The sequence below is a fragment of the Pelodiscus sinensis genome, chromosome 1 (genome assembly GCF_049634645.1).
Source record: "Pelodiscus sinensis isolate JC-2024 chromosome 1, ASM4963464v1, whole genome shotgun sequence".
Classification (NCBI taxonomy): Eukaryota; Metazoa; Chordata; order Testudines; family Trionychidae; genus Pelodiscus; species Pelodiscus sinensis.
In genome coordinates, this window is record NC_134711.1 from 57286358 (window position 1) to 57298724 (window position 12367).

General features: G+C 39.2%; 1 protein-coding gene across 3 annotated transcripts in view; it reads right to left on the bottom strand.

Annotated features, from left to right (window-relative positions):
* The window catches only part of LRIG3 (leucine rich repeats and immunoglobulin like domains 3), a 69904-nt gene that overhangs the window by 23409 nt on the left and 34128 nt on the right, over window positions 1-12367 (bottom strand). For all 3 annotated transcript variants that reach the window (XM_075930694.1, XM_006126466.4, XM_006126467.4), the window contains exons 5-11: window positions 11619-11762; window positions 8566-8709; window positions 8137-8280; window positions 7584-7727; window positions 4229-4309; window positions 3434-3505; window positions 3020-3091 (exon numbers count right to left, since the gene is read on the bottom strand). In XM_075930694.1, the coding sequence (XP_075786809.1) occupies window positions 3020-3091; window positions 3434-3505; window positions 4229-4309; window positions 7584-7727; window positions 8137-8280; window positions 8566-8709; window positions 11619-11762 (801 nt within the window). The remainder of the gene's footprint in view (window positions 1-3019; window positions 3092-3433; window positions 3506-4228; window positions 4310-7583; window positions 7728-8136; window positions 8281-8565; window positions 8710-11618; window positions 11763-12367) is intronic.

Sequence of the window (12367 nt, forward strand, 5' to 3'; positions counted from 1 at the left end):
ACTCAAATAGTACAGTACAAGTCAAGTAATGTCAAAACTTTCCTTTACAATAAATCATTTGTTTAAAATGAATTACATAGTAACCACAGGACACCACTCTTGGACTTAAAAACTGACATTTTCATTCTTATTCAGGTCTTTGTTACATGTGTGACTATTTACAGTCATCCCATCTTGCCAGGACAAGGACAGTTACTCGAAAGAACGGTACCAGGACTGATAAAAATAAAGCATAAGTAAGGTAGCAGTGCTATTTATGTGAACAGTAGATATACATCAGTCCCTATAATGTGATATGAACAGCAGAAATACTCATCTCCATGGCCTCAAGAACCTTGCTGCCAAAATAAACACCAGAAGATCCACTTGGCAGTATCTTCTAAAACTATGTATTGAGAGACCTAGAAGTAAAATCCTGCCCCTACTGAATTTAATGGGAATTGTGTCCCTGACTTCATTAAGCCCAGATATTCACCATAGGTAAGTGGCTTTCAATCAAATCTCCTGTCTTCTCTGCTTAAGGTATTGCTAGAGATTTTACAGTGCAAGTCTTGACATTTGCTGGCACCTGAACACCCAATTTTGTAACTATTTGAACTGGAAAGACATTATCAATTTGCTGGTAGTACATTACAAAATTTTGTTTCTTTTAATCTCAGCTTCAGGGTCAAAAACTGCACTGAATTCACAGCTTCGTATCAGTCCAAATAGCTAAAACCTTTAACATTCAACTGATGTCACATTTTCTCTGTGGGATTAGCAGCAAAAGATAGATCTCAAAACAACTGGAGTGATGGAAATTACAGTTCACCTTGGAAAGGAATTGAGAAGATATTTGAAGGCCCCCAAATTAGGGATGTTAAACTGTGCGGAATCAGCTGAGTAGTCGATGGAATTTTGACTACGATGTAATTACGATGTAATTGTTGACTACTCGGTTAGTTGACAAGGGGAAACTGCAGACCCATAGTGGGGTTAGCTCACAGCCCAGGAACTAACCCCGCTGCGGTTCCAACTTTTAAATGTATTAAGAGCAGCCAGGCTCTTAATACATTTAAAAGGCAGAGGAGTAGCGGAGGGGACTGGGTACAAGCCAGGTATCAGCTGATTCCCGGCTTGCGCCAGTCTCCCGCTACACCTTTGTCTCTTTTGCACACCCCCTTCTCCCCCTGTGATGGTGCTGGGGGGAACTGGCTTTTAAGCCGGCTTCCCCCAGCACTAGCTCCTGCTCTCCCTTCTATCCTTGCTGCCTCTCTCTGATAGTCACTACTCGACTACCTGATAAGCATATGCTTTATTGGGTAGTTGACTAGTCACTTACATCCCTACCCCAAATACAGACTTAGTCCTCCATCGATAGGTTTGGTAGTGGTAAGAGAATGACCAATTCAAAAAGAAGTAGTGTGAAGAAACCAAACTAATCATTTCAAAAGAACATTCTGTGAGGGCACGTAGGATCAAGTTAAACTTCCAAGTAGGAAGAGGTCAAATTTTTGATTGAAGAGGTAATTTGAAATGTCTTAAAAATCTACACCAAAAATAGTGAGAAATCAAACTTCTACCTGAGCGTAGGTATTTGGCTCCCTATAGAGTTAACAATAAGTCTTAAAAATTACTAACATCTTTCTTCCACCAATGTAATTTTGTGTTCAGGAAAGGAATATATGAACTTGGAGTGAGTGAAACAAACCCCTTTATTAGCATGGAAACTCTGTGTTAACTAGTTTCCGGAAGTAAAAGAGGGTGTTACCAGCTCTGAACATTCTCTCCTAGATCAAACTTTTCCACGCAAGTCCTCTGTGCTGTAAACCTAGAAATGTCACATCAACCAGAATTAGACACAAAACAACAGGTCTTTTCTTAATGGAAATTTGAAAAAGTAGTCTCATTGCTTTTCTTAGGATGGAGAAAACCACGTCTTCATTGGCCACCATCATGCAGTGAACTTCAGTCAGTCCATCATGCTAGCCTTCTCTATGGTCCTTTGAAATTGCTGAGAGTGCATATTATGAGGTGTAATTCAGGTAATTCTGGAAAAGTGCATCCTATCACCTACGCAGTTGGTTGCCAAAAGAGGAAAAGATACTTGAGAACTCTGGGCAGTGAATGGGGAGAGTCTCTAGAAAAATCTGTACAACAGAGGGAATGGTCACCTGAAGGACTCAGAACTTCTCTGAGCAAGATGTCCTTAAGAGGCATCATACCTTCCTTAGTGGACACCATTGTCTCAAGGGTTACTTGACTGCTTTCTCTCTAAGGTCTGAACGTCAGGAAACGTTGACAGGTATGTGGAAGGAAGAAGAGGACCAGTTGCTAAGCAGTTAACTCTGACCCCTAATAGCAATCTTGAACCACAACAGAACAAAGTTCCAGATAGTTTTCTCCTGAGAGAAAGAGCAGCTTCTCTTTTTGGGTAACAGCTTTGCTAAGTTGCACAATCTTGTTGCCAGAGACTAGCCTAGGCAGGGCTGACACAAGAAAAAGAATGAACTAGGGCACTGGAGACAAGATATTAGCTGTGCCTCAAGGAAAGAAAACAAGGTCTTTTCCGCTTCAGCAAGAGTTAGCAGTAACAGCTGCTGCACTGCTCAACAGAAAGAGCTTTTATAGCTTTCCCCCAGAAAAGCCCCTTTTATGACTTCACTTTGCAACTACTCCTATGCTGCCTCAGGATAAAGGGGCCCTAGTAAGAAAGATCTACAGTTGGGTCTTTGCTAGAGAATTATGCAACTGAATTTTACAGGTCCAGTAAGCAATAGCTCAGTTATACCTGTGTTCGCTTTACAGTACGGGTATTAGGGATCAACCAGTTTAAATTCAGGACTCTAGGTACCAAATGGAGTAGAAAATTAACACCTGCTGCCTGATGCTGTCTAGCTACTATAGAGAAAAATCTATTGGTGCACCATATGTTACATGAGTATAGAATTATTGCAATGAGAGGCTGATACTGAATCTGCCAGTATCTTATATAGTTTACACATTTTCTAATATGGAGATTTTGAGGACAAGAACTTACAGATCTTGAAGTTTCTTCATTTGAGAAAATGCATTTCCTTGTACTGACATGATTGCATTATTACTTAGATCTCTGGAAAAACAAACATTAAAAATATCCATTTTATTAACTCAAGTAAGGTAAAATAAAGATTCAATTCTCTACATCATTTGTATATAATGGAACTATCAGCTCAGTAACCAAAAACATAGACACAAGCCTCTCTGGCATGCTGATGTTCACTTAAAAAATAAAACACTTTGAGGAAAATTCCTAGACAGAAAGTTCTTACTAAGATCACACTATTGATCCAAAAAGTAAATCTGCTTCATTCAGAAAGTCATGAGCTAAGCTTGGTAGTTTTATATTTATTTTGGTTAATCTGGATATTTGCTTTGGTCACTTTTGGGTTAAATATGAATGTCAGCTACTTACAGGTGTTCAAGTGCATCCAAACCAGAAAATGCTTTCTTTGTAATGGACCTAATCCTGTTTCCTTGGAGTATCCTGGAAATAAAAATACTTAATGCAAAACAACTGCAGTAAAATGGGGGCATTTTTGGGAACTATGAAGAAAACTCTCATACAATTGCTTTTTTAGGCACTTATAACTAAACTGTGACTAATGTTCTCCATTTTGCTTTCCCTGCAGCAACAAAATACCTCATCTCTAAAATATACCCATTTATTTTGCTTCAGTAACTATGTAGATCATGGTTTGATTTTCAAAGATTTTAATGTGTACAGTTCAGTAAGGTAGAACCTTACAATCTATAAATGTAAACATCTTCTCATTCCGTAGCTGTGTATTTGGAATGACACCTTTGCATTGTAGCAGAGCTACTGCCATTAGATGCTGGATTACTTTATCAAAGACTTCCCTTGGGCACTGTGCTTTTGTAATGTTCGAAAACACACCTCCCTGCATTTTCCTATTATGAGCAAGCCTATTTCTGTGTGAAAGGTTCCTGTGTGGCAGCTGAATGAATCTGTATATTGATAACATTCAAGAAGGATCATATTCTTCCAATTTAGTTTGGCTAAAGAGCTGGTATTTTGTTTTCTAGAAAAGGAAGCTTCAATGAAGAGCAAAACACAAAGGAAAGAGTCACAAATTTAAGAGGCTCATAAAATCCTCAACGTTGGGTTCCCTCATAGTAAATGTTATCTGAACTCTGTCCAATATTTAATTGTTTTGAGTAAATCCAAAATCAGTTCTGTCATACTTACAGCATTTTAAGTTTGTCAAGTCCAGAAAATGCGCCATTCATATCTTCAATAGTCCATGAGATTTCATTGTTCTTCAGATCCCTGGTTGAAGAGATCGGATCCAGTCACAAAAGGAAAATTCCACAAAAAAACCCCAAGGAAGGTCTACATTTCTTAAGTAGTACATGATATGTAAAGCAATACATAGAATGGTCTATGTAAGGAACATTATGCGATTTTACTATCCGTTTTAAAAGATGCTTGACCCAATTTGTTTCCTGTACTAGCATGTCTGAAGATCAAGGGGCAGACCCTTTTCACCACTACTTTAAATGACAGGAACCTATTTATTTAAAACAAATTCAAGGTCATCCAAATACCAGAAGGAAAAAAGGAAAGTGGGGATGACAAGAAATGAAGGGGCCAACAGTTGTCAAACTAAAAACACACCTAAGATAAATGCTTTAAAGAGTCAGGACAACAGATATATGTCAAACGAGAAACAAGTTGCACATTTGGTATCTGAGCCTTTAGCTATGATCTTTGAAAAATCATGGCAGACAGGGGAGATACCAGAAGACTGGAAAAGGGCAAATATTGTGCCCATCTATAAAAAGGGGAATAAGAACAACCCAGGAAACTACAGACCGGTCAGTTTAACGTCTGTCCCAGGGAAGATAATGGAGCAGGTAATTAAGGAAATCATATGCAAACACTTGGAAGGTAATAAAGTGATAGGGAATAGCCAGCATGGGTTTGTGAAGAACAAGTCATGCCAAACTAATCTGATAGCTTTCTTTGATAGGATAACGAGCCTTGTGGATAAGGGAGAAGCGGTGGATGTCATATACCTACACTTTAGTAAGGCATTTGATACGGTCTCGCATGATATTCTTATTGATAAACTAGGCAAATATAACTTAGATAGGGCCACGATAAGGTGGGTGCATAATTGGCTGGATAACCGTAGTCAGAGAGTTGTTGTTAACGGTGCTAAATCCTGCTGGAAAGGAACAACAAGTGGAGTTCCGCAAGGGTCTGTTTTGGGACCCGTACTGTTCAATATCTTCATCAATGATGTAGATATTGGGATAGAGATTACGCTTATTAAGTTTGCAGATGATACCAAACTGGGTGGGGTTGCAACTTCTTTGGAGGATAGGGACATAATTCAAAATGACCTTAGCAAGTTAGAGAAATGGTCAGAGGTAAACAGGATGAAGTTTAATAAAGAGAAATGCAAAGTGCTCCACTTAAGAAGGAACAATCAGTTCCATACATACAAGATGGGAAGCGACTGTCTAGGAAGGAGCATGGCGGAAAGGGATCTAGGGGTCATAGTGGATCACAAGTTGAATATGAGTCAACAGTGTGATGCTGCTGCAAAAAAAGCAAATATGAGTCTAGGTTGTATCAACAGGTGTGTTGTAAGCAAAACTCGTGACGTCATTCTGCTGCTCTACTCTGCACTAGTTAGGCTTCAGCTGGAGTACTGTGTCCAGTTCTGGGCGCCACATTGCAAGAAAGATGTGGAGAAATTGGAAAGGGTACAGAGAAGAGCGACAAGAATGATTAAAGGTCTAGAGAACATGAGCTATGAAGCCAGGCTTCATGAACTGGGCTTGTTTAGTTTGGAAAAAAGAAGATTAAGGGGGGACATGATAGCGGTTTTCAAATATCTAAAAGGGTGTCACAAGGAGGAAGGAGAAAATGTGTTCCTCTTGGTTTCTGAGGACAGGACAAGGAGTAATGGGCTTAAAGTGCAGCAAGGGAGGTTTAGATTGGACATTAGGAAAAAATTCCTAACTGTCAGGGTGGTCAAATATTGGAATAAATTGCCAAGGGAGGTGGTGGAATCTCCCTCTCTGGAGATATTTAAGAACAGGTTAGATAGACATCTGTCAGGGATGGTGTAGACGGAGCTTGGTCCTGCCTTGAGGGCGGGGGGCTGGACTCGATGACCTCTCGAGGTCCCTTCCAGTCCTATGATTCTATGATTTTTAGGCCACACAGCAAAGGTATGACTGTCTTCCAGCCCAAGGTGTGCCGACCAGATCTGCGAAAGAGGAGTGGTATCTGAGTAGAGAACTACCAGGTTAGGCTATAAGAAAAAACTCAGACCATATCACAGGAGAGGCATATACAGAAAATCTGAACCCTAAAAATAAGAGTTTAGTATATACTTTCCCAGTCCTTGGAATAAGTTCAGCATGCATATAGCCAAGCTCTATCCTACTGTTTTGACTACTGAAGAAGTCAGTAATACATTGTGGCTGAACATCCTACAGAGTACTGCAATTTTAATTCGTTCACATACTTCTCTCTAATTCATAATTTTAGCTTAATAGTGCTCAGACAAATGTTAAAGAATAACTAAACTGAATAACCCAAAGCCTTGATAAATCATCAGCTGCTAAACTTTAATGATCTTTTGAATATCTCTATGTCTGGACTTAAGATGTCATAAGGGTAGAAGCCTATCATGAAGGGAACTCTTATTTAATTAGAAGGAAACTATAATCATATGGTGCCTAAACTCTTAGTGCTAGGATAACAGCTGTCAGTCTTTCTGCCACTCCCTCTTAGTTCCACTGGGATTTGCAAGAGTCTCTGGAGTATGTTAGCTTAGTGTTTTAAAAACAAATAATGGTATTTAGTAGTCAAGGTGTTCGCCTCATTAGTTTTAAGACAACTTTTTTAAAAGGTTAGACTGGGGCAGAGGTGTAAGTCAAGGGACATATGGAGTTAACAAAACAGCTCCTCACGAATCCTTCCCTTAAATGCATTAGGTTGTGGGGAGGGGACAGAGACAGAGAGCAATTTTGGCCCAGGGTCTGCTTTGCTGCCCTTGACATACCTCTACAAGCAGTTCATGTAGAGGAATATTCCTGGAGGATAGGAAGTAGATGTGTGGGGAAGGGAGCAGGACTGAGCCACCTCCCACCCTGCAGTGTGAGTGAAAGCCAATTACCAGGGTATTGCAGGTTACATGATGGCACTGCTAAGAGCCAGTATTGTGCTCCCTGTCATCAGAGGGGAAAAAAGCCATTTATTAATTTCCTTTTCTCCTCTCAGAGATTCTTTTAAGAGGCTTCCTTATGAAATCACTATGACCAAGGGAAAGGTCTAAGGATGGATACACTTATACACTGCTTGTATTGCAAGAAGAAAAAAGAGAAAGAGAGAGAGAGAGACACAGAGTCAGACAGACAACTATCCTGGATAAAAGTATTACCCAAAAAAAGAAGCTATATTAAAGTCTAGAAAAGATTAAAACAAACCTTTGTAGTTCTACAAAAAGTATTTCAAGGGGAAAAATGGGTATATTTATGTACTGCCTAGATTTCTGACCTTAAAATACATTATATCAACTTACAAAGTCTGTAAACTGGAAAGTCCCCGGAAGGCGCAATCAGCAATGTAGTTTACTTTGTTGTTCCCAATATACAATCCAACTAGTAGGCTTAAACCAACGAAGCTTGAATCTTCCAATCTTGCTAGGTGATTAAATGTTAAATCTCTGCAAGTTCAAGATTGAAAAAAAATGTTTCAATGGACCATTATTTATTACTCATTTCTCCCTACTGCTTCATTTTTTAAACACAAAACCTTCTTAGTTGAAGCTACCACAAAGCTTCCTATACAATTGTTGGTTATTATACAGCTTGTGTATTATTGCCTGCTATTCACAAATGGATTTCTTTCATTTGAAAATTGCTGTGTCAAAGCCCTAGTACAACTGCCATGTAGAACTAGAGCAGTCATGGTTGGCTTCAACTTTTCACAACAAAATGTGACTATCTTGCACACAAAAAAGCTGTTGTCACTCTGGAAACTTTGTTATGAAAAATTCACAGATCAGTGGTAAGCAGCTCATGCTTTGGCATGTACCCTGCTCTTAGAACTGGAATAGAATAAAAGCTACTCACAGCTCACTGAGTTTCTGGCAAAACTCCCAGGCATCAGGGCTGATCCTGCTGATGGCGTTTTGGCTGAGATGAAGCTGCTGCAACATCAGCAAGCCATAAAGCCAGCCTTTGGTTATCTCTGTTAGGTTGTTATGGTCCAGCTGCCTACAAAACACATACAGACAAAACGTAGGGTACAAAAATAAATAAAGCTCTTGCTTCATTGTGGATCAGAACTTGATTGTGAGATGTTACTGTGACTGGCTTTCATAAAATGAATATAAAATATGATGCACACAGACTTTCAAGAACTGCATTTACGTATTATTTATTAATGTTTCCTACTTGTCAAACCAAACATTTTAATTTGAAAATATCTCCAAATGTATCTATTCATTTCTGTAATTCAAAATGTCTCTTCAGAAAATGACTATGAAAGTTTATACTTACAAGACTTCCATGTTGGTTAATCCCCAGAAAGCTCCATCCATGAGTCTATTTACCCCATTGCGCTGCATTTTTAGTGATTTCAAAGCAGTAAGTCCTTGGAAAGTAAGGCCATCTATTTTTTTTATTTTGTTGCGATTTATCTCTCTGCATCAATAAATTTTACAAGTACAACATAGTTACTAGGATGCCTGTTACATTTCTTCGTCAGACTTTAAAATACCCACACTACACAAAAAAACGAAGTAAACAAAATAAATGAGACTTTTTACTGTAATACAAAATAGTGCTAGCACAGTTAATCTGAATGTATTTCAACTAAAGAGGGACATGTGTTTATGTTGATTTGCAAATTTAAAAAGTCCAAGCTGATTCAGGAGATAATTAATCACCTTCTGAAGTTTACAATTTTTTTAAATTCTTGATGTTTAATTAGCAGCAATTAGTGTGTAATCAATTAAATAAAGAAGAATCATTATAAAGAAGACCCTACCAAATTCACAGCCATGAAAAATGTGTCACAAACCATGAAATCCCATCTCCCCCAGTGAAATCTGGTCTCTTGTGTACTAGAGATGTAAGAAAATGGTCAATTAGTTGACTACCTGATAAGCTTAAGCTTACCGGGGAGTCGACTATTCGTATTCCCTCCTCCCAGCCTCGATGCCTCTATATCAGCAGTTGGTTAAAAGCCAGTTCCCCTCAGCACTGTCTCTGATCTTCCCCCACCCTCATCTCTATCAGCAGCAGCCAAGGGAGGGAAGAGAGGCTGCTACAACAGCAAACCCTAGCCGAGGAGAAGTCCGAGACTTCCCACTGACAAGGGCTGCTACCAGCTGGGCAGGCAGCACCTCACAGTTCCGGCTTGCGCAGGAACCAAATCCCACTGCAGCTCTGCCATTTAAAAGGCTGGGCAGCCTGCTCCCTGGCTCCTACTGCATTTTAAATTGCAGAGCAGCAGTGGGGCTTGGTCCCCGACCTGGTGAGAGCAGGGACAGCCTGGCACAGTCCCCAACCTGGTGCGAGCCACTTCACTGTGGCTTTGCAATTTAAAAAACAGTAGGAGCTGGGGAGCAGACATGCTAGCTCCTACTGCCTTTTAAATTGCAGAGAAGCAGGGGGTATTGTCCCAGCATGAGCCGGGACTGAATGGGGCTGCCTTCCCCTATTGAGTAATCGAGTAGTTGATAAAAATTCTGTCTACTCGATTACTAAAATAACCTCAATTTAACATCTCTGTTGTGTACTTTTACTCTAAGCTATACAGATTTCATGGGGAAAAGTGTTTCTCAAATTAGGGGACTGAAAAGCGGGTTACAGGGGAGTCACAAAATTATTTGAGGAGGGGTCATGATATTGCTACTCTTTCTTCTGCGCTGCCTTCAGCAGTTCTGAAGGCAGCACAGCATTAATAGAACAGAACACAAGGTAGGCACTTGGCCAGCAGCCACTGTTCTCCAGCTCCCAAGGCAGTGCCACAATCTGCAGCAGCACAGTATAAGGGTAGCAGTGCTTCAACTCCCTCTACGATAACCTAGTGATCCCCTTCCAAAAACATATTTTTTGGGGCCAGCACCCCTACAATACTAACGCCATAACAGTTCAGATTAAAAAAAATCATGAAAATTATTTTAAAAATCCTGTCCACAAAATTAACCAAAATGAACCATGAATTTGGTATGGCCCTATTTATAAAAGGGACCAAGATTGGTCCTCTGTTTCTCCTTACTGATCTGCCAAGCTGTCTCCCTCTCACTAGGAGACCTCTACTTCTGCTCCCTTTCTACCAAGAGACATAAAACCCTACACATCTTCCCCACCTAGTTCAGTTTTCCATTCTTTAGCTTTTCAGGAACTGAATCATCTCTCCTTTCTGCATCTAGGGTTAATGTATAGAAGCATTAAAGGAGCCACACATAATAGCAGCCGCTGGTATTTTCCCTGTTCCTCCTCAGCCTACCTTTGCAGGTCAAGGTGGGCATGGTTATGAGCTCATACAGTCACAATTCCTTTGCAGTGGTTAAGTAAATACACTATCTAAAGTAACAAATGCACTTGCGTAAGGAATGGCTTTCCAAATGCCAAATCCTTGCATTTCAGAACAGTCAAGAATTACAGTTGTAGGTGGAGACCGAGAAGACCATGGAGATTATGAATACATTCTGAATTTTGCAAGGCCATTCTCACTTCCACTAAGATCTGATTTAAACTAGTCTTCAATATCTATAGATTATACCCAACCACCTTCCTAGACAGTTTGTCCTCCTGCCTGCCTTTATATTTTTATTAACATACATTTTCTTGAAAAAGAATCAAATGTTTTGTCCCTGAAAGAGGCATTATCAATTTGAAATTCAGTCAATTAAAAACACAGTTATTTTGGGTATTGTACTATAAGTCCCCTTATCAATTTTTGTGATTTCAAAGTCACATTTTCATACTAAGAAAGACGAGTAGGAGACCCACACAGCAGAGGAACTTTATACAGCAAAAAAAAAAAAAAAAAACAGTGAAACCACCTAGACACAAAGTACTATCGAAGCACAGAGAAAACAAACAAAAAAGCCTCTTCTCTAATTCCTTTCATTTATAATAGTTTTAGATATTACTTAAAGGGGAAAAAGTTCTGACAGGGGTGTATGATCAGTCAAAATGACAGCGTCTGACTTTAGGCTATTACTCCCTGTCCTATCATTTTCTGAAAGCAAATCATTTCCTTCATCTGTTATTGCCAAGAAAATGTGTAGAAGATGATCTTGTCTCCGGATTATGTATATTTAGTTCACTTAGTATTTCCTCAGGTGTCTAATTACTGGAGCATTTTTGCTGCTCGTGTATTTTTTCTTTATCAAGCAAATCCAATTTTAGCACAAAAACTATTCAGATCTTGTCCATAAGACTATTTTATTCACAAAAAGGCTGCAGTTTTAGAGGCTGAAGTGCAAGTTATCGGTCTCTGCCTCACTTAGTGTCTGGTAAATTAAGGGCTAAACTTCAAACACTGCCAGTGTCTTTGCAATACCTGAAAACAATCAGCCAACTTTGGTTGCACTTACAGGTGCTGCAGGTGGGAGAGCTTGAACATCTTTTGAGGGATGGCTGAAATTTTGTTCCTGTTCAGTTTCAATACCTGAAGTGTGCTAGATAAACTGTCTAAGGCACCTGGCTCCAAGAAGGTTATTCGATTGCTGTTAATGTACCTGTTGAGAAAATGTCTAGGAGGTTAGATATACTATTACTTGACAGAATTTTAAGACAAAGTAGTAGGATATAATGATTATACACTGTCTATCCCAGGGTGAACAACATTCTTAAATTTAATAGATTAATTACTGATCTAACCACAGTCCTCACCAGTTGGTAATTGGAGGGCCAAGAGTTATGTTCCGTTCTTTAAGAGGCTGATGCTCTCAGAAGACAGCGTGTTACTACCTATATTATCAATATATGCCCCTCAGCTATGTTGACTAAATGAATTATGGATGAATTTAATCCTCAAATCAATGATACTATAAAGATTCAAGAAATTAATACAACCTAAATCCAACTCAATATAATTAAACCTGACTGGAAAATTTTTAAACGTTATTTTGCAACATTTTTAAGCCTCAGCAGGCAATATTTTCTTAACCAGTTTAGTCTTAGTACCACGGCTTTTTTTTTTTTCTATGAACTAAAAGCCCATTGCAAAAGTCTATCTGGCTGTACCAATGATCTGTGACATGAACAAATAAAAATGGAACTAAATATTTAAAGTTAGTAGCAAGTTGAGAAAATACCACCTCAGCACAAAGGCAGGATAACT